The 13746-nt window shown below is 36.0% G+C and overlaps 1 protein-coding gene across 5 annotated transcripts in view; it reads right to left on the reverse strand.

Annotated features, from left to right (window-relative positions):
* The window catches only part of Il1rap (interleukin 1 receptor accessory protein), a 127562-nt gene that overhangs the window by 14904 nt on the left and 98912 nt on the right, over nt 1-13746 (reverse strand). For all 5 annotated transcript variants that reach the window (XM_013513510.1, XM_013513508.1, XM_005383222.2 and 2 more), the window contains 3 exons: nt 13450-13521; nt 11401-11527; nt 8989-9137 (listed from right to left, as the gene is read on the reverse strand). In XM_013513510.1, coding sequence (XP_013368964.1) covers nt 8989-9137; nt 11401-11527; nt 13450-13521 — 348 coding nt within the window. The remainder of the gene's footprint in view (nt 1-8988; nt 9138-11400; nt 11528-13449; nt 13522-13746) is intronic.

Below are 13746 nucleotides of genomic sequence, written 5' to 3' on the forward strand. Positions count from 1 at the left end.
GCAGGGAAGTAAGCAAATAAGGCCATAAATATGTTAATTTTAAATAGTTATGAATGCTAAAAATAAAGGTAATATGGTAGAGGTGACTGAGGGACAAGATTCGCCCAGTGGATGTACCTTAGGTAGAGTGGTAGGAGCACCTGCAGCAGGTGTACATGTTAAACGCAAATGTTAAGTGTCTGCTGGAACAAGACATGAAGGGTCTGACTCAGAGCTGCTATAGCTACTGAGACTCTCCCAAGTGCAGGCATCTTTTCCACAGTATGCCCGAATGTTTAATTATTGACCATATACTAGTGGGAAAACCATCTCCTTTAGAACCCTATGGAGGAAACACTGGACATCCTAGAGCTGAGCCTGACCATATCTAAAAAAAAAAAGGCAAGCTGAAGAGTTGTCAATTCATTATCTCAGACCCAGGATATTAATCCTGCCCCAGGTATAGCCTGAGACTCAGCAGTGCGAAATTATTACCAGGGACTCTTGTATGCGTTCCATGAGAAATGGTCCTTCAACATAAGAAAACTCCATTATACAATGCCAGAAGCAATGTCAGTGTAGTTACTGAGAGTTTACTGAGATCAATTTGGGTAGCTGGACTAAAAAGCATCGTGTCTCTGGAGTTTCTGAGTACGTACTATGTTAACAGCACATTGGGCTAATCCTGCTGTTATTTTCATTATCTGCTCAGTTATTTGAGCTCTGTCTGGATGGACACTTCTTTCATCTACACAAAATCAGGCAAGCGCTAGGGAAAGTCACTGGCTAGACTTACCTGAAATTTTTTTTTTTTTTTGTAAGTATCAATAGACGTCTTGCTTAATGACCAAGAGGTCCATCACCCTCATAAATTTCTCTCTACCACATTCATTTTACTACTTCCTATTTTATTTCTAATGGGGCTTTTACGTTTTGTGTCACATAGTCACATGTGTCAGATACAGACTGTATTTTGTGTAGTCATCTTAATATCAAGGAGTCTCAAGTACTATTCAACTAACTGGACTCTTAAAAAATACACCAGTCTGATTCTTCCACTCAGTTGAACTCTGTACAGGAAGTGCCACACAAGGCTTTCAGGTAAAGCGGAAACAGTGCTCCTCAGTCTACATTCTCTGTCTGCCCCGACTGGAATCCCTGGCATTATGGCACAATGATTTGACCAGACCAATAGGAGACAGGTGGTGCAGTTTGACCCAACTGGACTCCAGGAATCCTTCTCCCACTGATTTCACTATGACTCTAACTCAGGATATAGTCAAGGGCTTGCTTTTACTCCTTGAGTCAGAATTTCCTCCATTCCTTCTGCAGTTCTATAGTAAAATTTGTCTCCAAACTTTACAGATCTCTAGCCAATAACCTTTGTGCAAAATATTTCAACACTTCACCTCTAATTTCTCCCCCACTTTGAGTTATAGTTCTACAACTATCCATCTCCTTGGAAATCTAAGTTACGCATCTTCATTGCAGTAATTAGAATCTTTCTTTCTAGAATACTGAGTCTTCTAACCAAATGCCAGTTGCTTAGACTTTCAAGAGTTTCCTGTGGCTACTCAGTGCTAAATTGCAGGGATTTCCTTCTAAGTTTTGGAACTTCAGTAATGATCATCTTCCCGAATTTTAAACAAACATCACACATTATGTAAATGATAATTAACAAGACAGCTATGGCTGAGTTGACCTGGAGACTTCATTGATTTAGTTCTTTTGATTTATTTTGTTTTTTGTCTTTTTGAGACAGGGTTTCACTCTCCAGTTCAGGCTGGCCTTGAACTCACTTTATAGCCCAGGCTGACCTGGAACTTGTAGTGATCCTCCTGCCTCAACCTTCCGAGTGCTGGGATTACATCGTGCACCACCATGCCCAGTTAGACCTGGTTAATTTGGAAATAGTGTGTTAAAAGTTCTGGATTTAAGTTTTTGTGCATAGAAAAGTAATATTAGACTAGCTTTCTTTCCATAATATCTAAAATAATAGTTTTTCTTAAATTGGACAACTAAGAGCATATGACTGTGATTTTTGAGGGAAAAATACACAAGAATTATCAGCCCCATGATCATTCTGGCTTTTTGCCTCAAGATACTTCTTGGGCTATAGCACAGAAAGGAGAAAGCCAAAAGAAGACAATGGCTGCAATGAACTAAAGGAAAGAAAAATTAGAGTTCAATGCTCTTATGTTAAACTGAAGTCACTGGCCTGAGTACCAGAGAGAAAAGAACTGTACACAAAGGAACTTGAGAAATCTACGTGATGTCATCAAGACTCTTTTAGCCAGATGAAAGTCTGTGCTTATTTAGGGTGATATTCTCCAAGGCCAGTCAGAGAGTAACAAGGAGTTGAATAATTCTAAGAACATAACAACGCCTAGAGACAGCTGAACCCAGACCACTTAGAGGAACAAACTTTGTTTAGCTGCCCCGACACCTCTGAGAGGCTGTGCCTTAGAAGCAGGGGCTACAGAGAAGGGCATTTAGGACTACTCTTACAGATACATGAGCTCATGAAACAAACAGAAAGCTCTTATGTAAGGAAATCAACTAACTGGTGGGATAAAATTCAACAGTTACAAAGCCCAGACTTTCAATGATCTAACATAAATACAATTCTAGGACTAAAATAATCAGAGACAGGTGATATATTTAAAGAAATAATGACTGAATTTTTTAGTCATTAAATGGAAAACTTAAACTTGCACAACAGGAAAGGCTAATAAATAAGATAAATACAAATACAAGCCTACCTGAGGATATGGTAATTGCTCAAAACAGTGAAGAAGAAAAAAACCATCCCACAATTTGCCACAAGAATGAGAAATGAGACACTCAAGAAAGAAGTAATAACAAAAAAATTGCCCAATTCATCTTATAAATCATATCAGCCAGGAGAAAATAACATTTTCAAGAGCTAAAATAAAAAAATAAAGAAAAATTTTTCAATCAAAAATTATACATCCAGTGAAAATATAAACAAAATCACCAGAACAGCATAACGGAAAAAAAAATCTAATAAGTTGTTTTGGAAATAATGACTATCAACATGAAAAGAAAATAAAAAATTTAATTTCTACTTCACACCAATCAGTAAAAAAATAGAGGCAGCTCATAGGCCTATACAAATGGTGAAACTTCACGACTTTGAAGTATAAACCTCACCTCATCAAAAGTAAGCACTATTATATAACAAAAGTTCCAGGAAAGGAAGAAAATGGCACGTGACAGACTGGGAAGAAATATTTGCAAAATGTGTCTGATAAAGAACTGGTATCCAAGTATAATAAAGAACACCCGAACAACTAACAATGGGTCACAGATAAAATTAAGAAATTAGACAGTTTCTACAATGAAACAATAATGCCAACACAACATATGGGAATTTATGTAGCACAGTGAAAGCAGTCCTAAGAGGGAAATTTATAGTGGTGAATTCCCACTTCAGAAAAGCAAGAGCAAGCTCAAATAAATCACCTAATGTTGAACCTCAAGCTTTAAGAAAAAGCAGAGTAAGTCAAGCACAAACCTCATAGGAGGGAGGAAATTATGAAGAACACAGCAGAAATGAATGCAATTGGGACGAAGACAACAATACAAAGAATCAATGAATCCATGAGTTGGTTCTTTGGAAGATTAAATGAAATTGACAAACCTTTAGCCAACCTTATCAGAAAAAGGAAACAAAAGACTCAAATCCATGCCACTGGAATGAAAAGGGTGAAATCACAACAGATCCTGCAGAAATCCAGAAGATCATTGTTATGGCTTGTGGAGAGCTGGCATGGTTTTCTCAGCTGGCTTTGAAGTCAGAGAAGCCCTCTTCTTAACTTTTTATGACCACATTTATGCCTTAATTACCTACACATAATAGCATTATGCAGTATCACATTTTATCAGGAGTGAATATAAAGTTAATTGTAAAATTAAAATGAAATTTCATACCTCATTTAATGAAGAGATCAAGAAAATAAGCACATATGTATAAATTAAGCAGCATACTTCCAAATAACCATGGGTCAGCAAGAAATGAAAATGAAAATCTGAAGACAGCATAACTCGTGATAATGAAAATACACTTCTTTAATTTTTTAAAGTAATCCTTTGAGAGAAATCCGTAGCTCTGAATACTTACATTGGAAAAGAAGAATGACTTCTACTCAATAATATTAACTTTCATTTTATGATGAAAAAGCAAAGTAAGCAAACAGAAAATAATAAAAGTAAGAGTAAAACTAATGAAATACAATATATCTTAGCAGTAGAAAAAATGAAAATAGGTTCACTGCAAAAACTAAAATTGAGACTATAAATATGAAGAATAGAAAACGAAAACACAAATTACAAATATCAGGAATGACATTCAAACCTCACTGGTAATTCTACAGGCATACAACGACAAGAAGAAATGAGGTTACAGGAAAGGCATGCCAATATTGTGAATACTTAGATGAATTAAAAAAAAAAATTCCTCAAAAGAACAATTCCCAGAACTGCCACAAGAAGAGACAGAAACTGGAATACCTTCTAAAGAAACTGAACTTAAAATTCAAAGCTTTCTTACAAAAGGAACCCCAGGCCCTGGTAGTCAATAGGTAATTTTTAAAAAATGATCCAAAACTACCAACAATTTTACACATAGGTTTGTAAGAAATGAAAACTATAAGCCAATGTCGTCCATGAACACTGATATGCACAAAAACTTTAACATGAGCACAAGTGTTTAAGAAAACATTAGCAAATCAAGTTAAATATTAAAAAGACAAGACATGTTCCTGTGAAGGTTTATTCCAGGAATGCAAAACTGGATGAACTTTTCAAAATCAATCACTGTAAATTACCGACTGATTCAAAATCACACTGACTGATTCAAAAGAGAAAAACAAACTCACATGAACCATGCAATAGATGGAGATATGAATTCAACAAAATTCCACACCCGCATTAAAACTTTTTCTTCAGAAAACTAAAAACAGAAGCTTAATCCCTTATGCAGATAGAAGCTATTTAATAATATGATATAGTGTAAATGCTTGTCTTCAAATTGGAGATAACACAAAGATGAGTCCCTTTCCTAACTTCTACTGATTACCGCATTGGAGGCCCAAAACAGATAGACAGTAAAAGTAATCAAAGATATCAAGCTGAAAAAGGAAATTAAAAATCTATTTCTTTAGGAGTGAGAAGATCAAGTATGCAGAAAATCCTAAGCGACTGAGAGAATAAAACAAACAAAAACTCTACCATTTAGGTAGTCAATCTAGAAGGTCAAAAGATCAAGATTAATATATAAATATCAAATAATTGCTCCTGTAGGAGTTCTCAAGGAACCAACTGAAATTGAAATTTTAAAGAGTACTCCTAAAATAGCATCAAAGCCCAAAATAGTTCAGGATAAATTTAACAATATGTGTACAAGACCTGTACCTTCAAATCTACAAAAAAAGAAAGAAAAACTATTGCTTAAAAATTAATAAAGACACAAATAAATGGAAAGATATATCATTCATGGATGGAAAGCAGTATTTTTAAGATTTCAGTTTTCTCCAGATTGATTCATATTTTAGTAGAGTCTGAATCAAAACCCCAGTATATGTATCAGTCAACAAGCTGTACAAGTGTTTCCTAAAATAGTCAGATTAATCTGGGAAGAAAAGCAGGAGGATGTGTAGCATCTGATTTCATGACTTACTTGGAAGCCATGTTAATTAAGATAGAATCATACTGGTATCCAAACAGATTCACAGAACACAATGGGGAATGCAGAAAGAGATCCAACCTCAGAGTCTACTGAATTTTTGGACAAGTTTTTAGAATAATTCAGCAAAAATGGGAAGATTTTTCAATATGACTGTGAAATAACTGGCTACCTACTTGGGAAAACAAAAATAAGACAAACTTCTTTATATTTTATAGCATGTAAGATATAAAATATAAATAAGAATATAAATATTTTGAAAGGAATTACAGAAAAATATACTAATCTTCTAGAAGAAACTGTAAGATATTTCTATCCTAATGTGGACAAAACTGCTAATACAGGATTTAGAAAACAACTACACATAAATTGATAAAATAACTTTAGAATTTTTTTTAAAAAGTTTATCAAAAAATGAATTTAGAAACTGGATAAAATATGCAAAATTATATATTTGAGAAAGATCTGAATTCAAACTGTGTGTGGCCAATTACTCAGTAAATTAAAAACAAATGACCCAGTAACAAAATGGGCTAAAGACTTCATGAATGCTTTACAAAAAGGATTATTACTTGGTGATTGATAAGTTTATGAGGCAGTGCTCAATAGCATTAGTATCTGAGGAATGCAAATTTAAAAATAATGTGATACCACTACTTATCTATTAGCACTGCTAAAATTTTAACATTTGGTAAGTTCAAAAGTCGGCGAGGAAGCATAGCAAGTGCAATATGTGCATATTCTAAGAGACAGTGTAAAAGGATACAACCTCTTTGAAAACAGGTTTGGCAGATTCAGAGTTAAGCAAACACCTTCCTTTAATCCTTCTCACTATCATATTATAAAACAAGTGCACATTTAATGTGCTTACATTAACTTCTTCTTTTAGACTTTGCTTTAGCTGACTAAATGAAATTGTGCTCTCTATAAAGTTTATTTAGTAAATTTCTCTTATTGTGTATCCTAGTATGAAGAATGCCTTGTGAATGAATTCAGCAAAGGACTAGTACATATGAAGAAGGAACATAAGCTCAGACATCCCTTCTGAATTTCAGCACTAGCTGACCCAGACCAGAAGCTAAGCAAATAAACAGAGACACAATCCCTCTGGTATCACTGGACCTAAAAAGGTCTGACTCTCAGCATAATTCATTTGACCTCCTGGGTCCACACCTCCCTTCATGTCCCTGACATTGTCCACACTACCCATGGATCAGGGAGTTCTGTACCAGAGGAGCTGCTCAAGTAGATCTGCTTGGTTTTGTTTTTTTTTTTTTTTGTTTTTTTTTCCAGTACCAGGAATCGAACTCATGACCTCGTGCTTGCCAGGTAGGTGCTGTGCTGCTGAGCTAAATCCCCAGCTCCTGCTCAAGTAGATCTGATGGCAGACTTGTGCTTCACTCCTAAATAAAATATTTTACTTGGTTGATTTGATTTTTTTATTCTGACAATACATTAATAATTTCTGTCATTTTTCCATAATTGCTTCCTAGAATACATGCCTCAGAAGAAGTGTCCCACACAATGTTCCATCCTTAAGAAATCTCAAGTGAAATGTATGTGAAACATCCCTCTTTCATAAACCCCACGGATATTCATATCAAATGCTAGCTACCATATTAAAGACTCGAAGGGTTCCTGAGATAAAGTAATCTGATTATGTTAAACCTAGAGTATAACGATATGCACCTGATTAAAAACCCTCTGTCAAACAACACCTACAAAAACCTTGTGGAAATCATAATGAGAGGTAACATTCATTGGATATTTAATATATATATTATTATATACAATATCTACTTTGAGTTCTTTAAAATGGTCTTCTGGGGTGTTGATATGATTTAGCTCACTATAAAGATGAAGAAATTGGTGCTCGGAGAGATTGCATGACTTTACCACGACCACAGAGTTAAGATACACAGAAACTAGCATTTCAGCAGGCTATGCAAACTCGGAAGATCAGTAGGGCAGGCTCATAATCACTCCCATCGGAGTTCTCAGGAACTGACACTGGGAAGCTGTAGCACCATGTACATCAGATTTTAGACTAGGTACCAAGTAGCAGCAACAATGACTTATCCTGATCCAACCAACCAAGACTTCTTAAGAGGCATACACTTCCGGTCTCGCTCATTTGTTTCTCATTTGTAATTAAATGTTCAGATGTACCCTGCTGCTTCATCAGCTTTTTAAAAAAATTCAGTCCCAGTGCACAATGGAACAGTTATAAACTAATTTTCTTCCACTTTTGATATAAATATTTTAAGCTCTGTAAAATTCTAGGATCCAGGATGATTCCAAATGACCTGATTGCAAGTGTGATGACATCATTACTTCTTTTCCAGAAAATGGAAAAAACTTTCTGGAAGGGATGGACTGAGTGGGATTCTGTATTAGGGAAAAGGCCCAAAGAGATCTTTCAACAGTCTGTTTCAGAGCAACGGCTCACACAAGAAGGCTTCACAGATTTTATTTATTATCCAAAAATATAGACAATTTAACATACGAATCACTTTTACAATATTTAAAATCATATTTAAGTTTCATTTAAGCAATTATAGCTGGTAATACATTATAAAACTACTTAAATATCAATACAGGGTATCTAAAGAGTGCTTTAAAAATTATATATTTTTGAGAACTAGCACTCTATATCTTACTTAACTGCTTCTATGCAATTAGATGGTTGCTATTTGTGTTTCATTATTTTTGTGTGTGTGTTTCATTATTATAGATAATTCTTTAAGGGTACAATGAGTATTCAGGAAAATACTATAAGAATTAGGTTGGATTATAAGTTTATTTTTATGACTCTTGAACTCTGCTATTGATTTTTAAGTGTCTTCATGTCTTACAAACAACAGGTGACTATCAGTCTTAGTATATTCTTGATAGCTTTGAATATGTTCTTTTTATTTTCATGACTGTATAGGTATAAAATTATGCTTCGTTATTATGATCCTCTGGATTTTTTTTAGCAACATTTGGGCACTAAAATATTAACATGATTAGGAACGTTTTGAGGGGTTAGGGCTACAGCTCATGAGTCCTTGACAAACATTCAGGAGGCCCTGAGTTCAATCCCCATGATAGCCAAAAAAAAAGTATGAGTTTTGAGTAGTATTTATCTTCATGTGGATGGAAACCTTCTCTTTCATTCGATTTTGCTTCATTGCTACGCGTCAGAGGCTGTGCTAGGTGCAGCAGCTCTCTTGTTCTCAGTCTCCCCTCCCCTCGTCACCACTAAGTTACACTCGGAGTTCACAGAGTTCACAGATTCCTCTGCTGGGAGCATCCATTACCTTTCTGTTTCACAATGGCTGTTCTATCAACCTCTCCTCTGGCATTTCTAGCATGACAGACATAGTTGCGCCGGAGATCCTCAGGGGTAACTTTCTTGATGCTCAGAACGTGAGTTCTTGTTTCATCTTCCGTTTTAGAATAACTTACACTAGAGAGAGGGGAAAGAAAAAGCAAAGCATTTGTGAGACCCAAGGGCTGCACATGCGTGTGAATCAGACAAGGAAACAGCCACAGAACCCCCAGGTGAGGGCGGGCAGAATAGTTACAGACAGCGTTGCGGGTAACATGTCTATAAAAAGGAACAACTAGATATGGATACTACTGTTCACCCTCTATACTGTACACCCCCCAAATATTGACAGCAAATCTCAATACTGGCTGCTTACTACTGCTCTGTCTTCAAAGCAAAATGTTTCTTTTGCGCAAACTTTGGATGCAGGATGCTGTATGCCTTTAGTGATCAGACCTCTTTGGTTTTGTTGCCGGTTTTCCCATTTACCACTACATACTTTGGGCAAGGAAACTCATGTTTGCACCTCTTGTGTTTGTAAAAGAGGAAAGTAGTAAGGGCTACACAGTGCACTGCATGTATTAAGTTACCAGAGAATGCTGAGGACTGAATATGTGCATGGCTATGTGGAAGAACAAAGCTTAATAAATGTTGGTGGAGGGTATCATTATTATCTCACAGTAGCAGCTGTTGTACTTCAGTGATTCTGGAAGCTTGGATGCTGAACACAGAATATTTTGGTCATGGTTAAATCCTAACACTATAAAGAAAAGAAATGGCTCAGAGCAGGAAAACTGTTAAAATAAATCTATCCAAACTCAGTGAGGCAAAGATCAAGTGCTCTGGGTCTAAGATCAAGATTTAAAATCCCTTTGAACTACTTTGCTCGTATACTTGACTGCCATCCAGGTTCTGTGTTGGATTAGGTTTTCTGTGTATCACTCCTACAAATCCGGTTAAGGGTGCTGATTGGTTTAGCCTAAGCTTCACTCTGCTGCTCTGACAGACACGGAGAACACGTCTCAATTACAGCAAGGAGGAAGGTGACTTCATTATTATTCATTATTTCTATGAGGAAGGGGAATGCAGTGATGAGAATTCTTAAAATGATCAGTAACTCTTCCTTGGAGCCTTCAGCCACAAGTTTCACAAATTCTTTTCTGCAAAAAGTAATTCAGTTTTGGAAAGGTTACATCTTTTTATGTTTTGCTTCTCTAACCTCTAAACCTTTGCATGTGATGTTTCCCATACCAGGAAGTCTGTCCATTTCTCTCTCTGGGTAATTGCTACCCAAATCCTTATTTTGGTAATGCATCCTCTGAGAAGCTCTTAAACTGAACCCTAAAACTGACTAAATCTTTTTTTATTTTAAAGAGAAAATCCCTTTTTACATCTTCTTATGCTGCAATCTTTCCAAATCACTGTGCTTACCACGTGATACTGCAGTGTTGACTCTATCACTGTTAGTCCTATAAAACCTACCTGGTAAGGAACCAAGTATCCAATACAATGTAACCATTTTATAACTCATGCACAATTCTGAATGTATTATTAATAAAAAAATCCAACTTTTGAATTCTATGTATGCATAAGCGATAAAGCTCAAGATTTTAGAATCCTTTCATCATATAATTGGTTACACACTAATTTTGTTAATAGTTGCTGTGAACCAACTGCTCTTTGCCAGCGGTGTAGTTCATTTTCACAGAAATAGTATGTTTTTAAAAACATATTTCTCTTTTTAAAATTAAGGGTTTTTCTAAGAATAAAATGCCCCATGTTGTTGTCTTGTAAGTGAATGATATCATTACTCAACCATCTTAGGCTTAAGCTGCTAGGCTTAAGACAATGGCAGGAATAAAATTCTAAAAACATAAAGGTACTTAGTCAACCTTTAAAAAATGATTATGTATTTAAGGAGGAACAAAATAGGAAATGTATGATCACTGCCCTATAATAATTAAGCACAGTTTTCTACAGCACACAAACATATGCATACACTCCAAAGACTAACAACTACTTTCATGTGTTCACAACCCTCCATGTAACCTGTTCATTCCTTCAGGATAGGCAGTCTACTTACTTCTAAGTGAGTATCATAAACGTGTGAACTGTGCTAGGCTTAAGACAATGGCAGGCAATAGGGAAACTACAGTGGAGATGGCAAGCCACAGGACATTCTAACTCAATCCTTTACCAGACATTAGATGGCATATGGCTCTTGGATTGCAGGTGCGGTAGCTGTGGTTTGGGAATAGAGCTATTAAAGACTTGAAAATCTTCACAGTTTTTGTAAATGATAGGTAACAATGAAAATTTTTATTTTCAATGATTAGTATATATCAAATAGCCTTAGACTGAGGAGCAAAGGTTAGGCACTTCCTTGCGGCCGCTATGATACCTTTCACTAATGGTTATGTCAACTGTGACATCATCAGGTTTTTTTCCATCAATGGTCCACCAAACCTCATTGTGAGAGTCCTTAATAAAGCTAAAATAGACTGTACAGGGGATGAGGAGCTCCTCTCCTAAAACAGAAACAAAAACACAAACAAATGATCAGATGAAGTTAACCCATTAGTTTGTAACTTTCTCGTGGTTGGTTATATTGATCTAATTCTCCAGTACACTACCACAGGTAATATACTGTTATTCATTCCAAAACCAGCCAAACAAACAGGCAAAACCAAAACAAAGAAGATCAATAACTTTATATAAAATTACTATAGCATGACCATTTTAATATGATCTAAATATGCTCTAAAAAGGCAGTGTGTGTTCACACTCTGACCATATCCTTTATAGTGCTAAACCTCCATGGGCTACTCTTTTCTTTTAATTCCTTGCTAAGAAAAAGGTGACAGGAAGAGTCTCCAGATCTTTGGTCCCTGCCAAAGAAGATATCATCACCAAGAGAGCCGCTCAAGGAGGTCTTGTCTTGAAATACTCAAACTGGTCAGTAAACTTAGAGACAATTTAAAAATAGAAATTCTAAGCCATCTTTAGCTCTTTTCTGAGAGGGATATCCTCAGAGAGAAGAGAGGGAGGGAGAGAGGGAAGGAGAGAGGGAGGGCATGAGAGAGGGAGAAACCACAGCAGCAGCAGCAATACACTCACCAAAAACTGTGCTCAATAGTTACATCTTTTAACATCCTTATTAAATCTTAATAAAACATTATGGGATTTTTTTTTAGGCAAAAGCTCTAACTTACAAGTGTTAAAGGACATGTCTAGGACAATTTGTTAATAAACACTCTATAGGCCAGAATTTGGGACTAGATCTCCCATCTCAGCTTGCCTAGAATAGTTGTTTTATTCATGCTTTTCTATCCATTAATACTGAAAGCTTTCATTCTCCAGAAGTGTCTAGCTTTGGATGATAAATTGTGTTGTCACTTTAATTAGAACTTAGCTTTATCTGGCTGACTGGTCATATACTAGTCCCCATCCTAATGCATGGGTTTTGGGTCAGTCCGATTCAGTTTTCCTTACCAATATTTCACTGAAGAAGATAAAGTGAGGATGAATCCAGGAATGCTTTTACAAGCAAGATTAACCATTGACCCTGACAGGCAGAAGAATGTTGCATTCCTATAAAATGCCACAGCCAAATCTAACAAACTCAGTTTGAAGTTAGCAGACAACTACCGTGCTCTCTATTTGTTTCTTAACTAAGGCAAATCATTAGTTAAATGATTTGCAAACACATCTTAGTATTTTCTGTTTTCGGTGGTGCTGTTCTCCACTTTTACTAATCACCGACTCTATTGCCTTCAGTACACTTTTAAAAAATGCGCTTTTATATCAGTCATTGTGTCTGGATTGAATTTGTCATAATGGATACAATGAAAAAATGCTACCATGTTCCATTATTCTCTATTCACTTAATTGTGTGAGGCTGTGAGTCAGAAGAACATAATTATTTCTCACTGGTCAGTGACATATGATTTTTATCTAGATTGAAAAATTATAAAAACCAACAGGAGACTGAGGAAGCTAGAGAAAACATTTGACAGTGTTCTGTATGCAGGTTTAACAGCTGTATCAATTTTTCCCTATGACAGTCACAGTCCGGTCTCCAAGGTCCACCCTCTGCCCTTTATTAGTGGCACCGAAATTTAAAGGCGGTCTTATGCTTATGTCTCTACAATGCACAGCGCTGTGCAAAGTCAAGTGTGCATCAACCAGAAATCAGTGATCAGCAAAGGAAGACTGCTACTAGGAAAAGGCACAGATTCAGACAGAAGGGCAGAGAATCCCCAACCTGACGGCCCATGAGCTCCCTGAGTAGCTCATCCCTAGAGTTGCCTATGTTTCTGCCAACAGCCTTTCAATTTAAACTCATGCATTTCTTTATAATAGCTCCTTATTGTCTTTTGCTAACTTCGTCGTTTTACTTCTTGTAATTAAGAAACTCTAACTGCAATTCAGTTTCACGGCTATAAATTACCTGGTTCTTTCTCGTAGATCACATGATCATTGGGGGAATGAATCTTAGGAGGTGATGCATCTTTTGGAGAGCCTGTCATATAGAAAATAAAAAAAAAAATAGAGGGAGAAAGATCATGTTAAATCATTGGCTTTATTAATCTTCTATGAAGTTGTATCCAACTTCCTGGCACAGTTTTTCAATTCCTAAGATCCATAGTTTTATATATATTTACTGCACTTCATTCAATTAAAGCAAGCAAGTAAGTGTAACATCCTAGAGAGTATATATTTAGCCTCTGTTACTGGTTCTTGACAC

Source organism: Chinchilla lanigera, unplaced genomic scaffold (assembly GCF_000276665.1).
Source record: "Chinchilla lanigera isolate Chin_1 unplaced genomic scaffold, ChiLan1.0 scaffold00019, whole genome shotgun sequence".
NCBI lineage: Eukaryota > Metazoa > Chordata > Mammalia > Rodentia > Chinchillidae > Chinchilla > Chinchilla lanigera.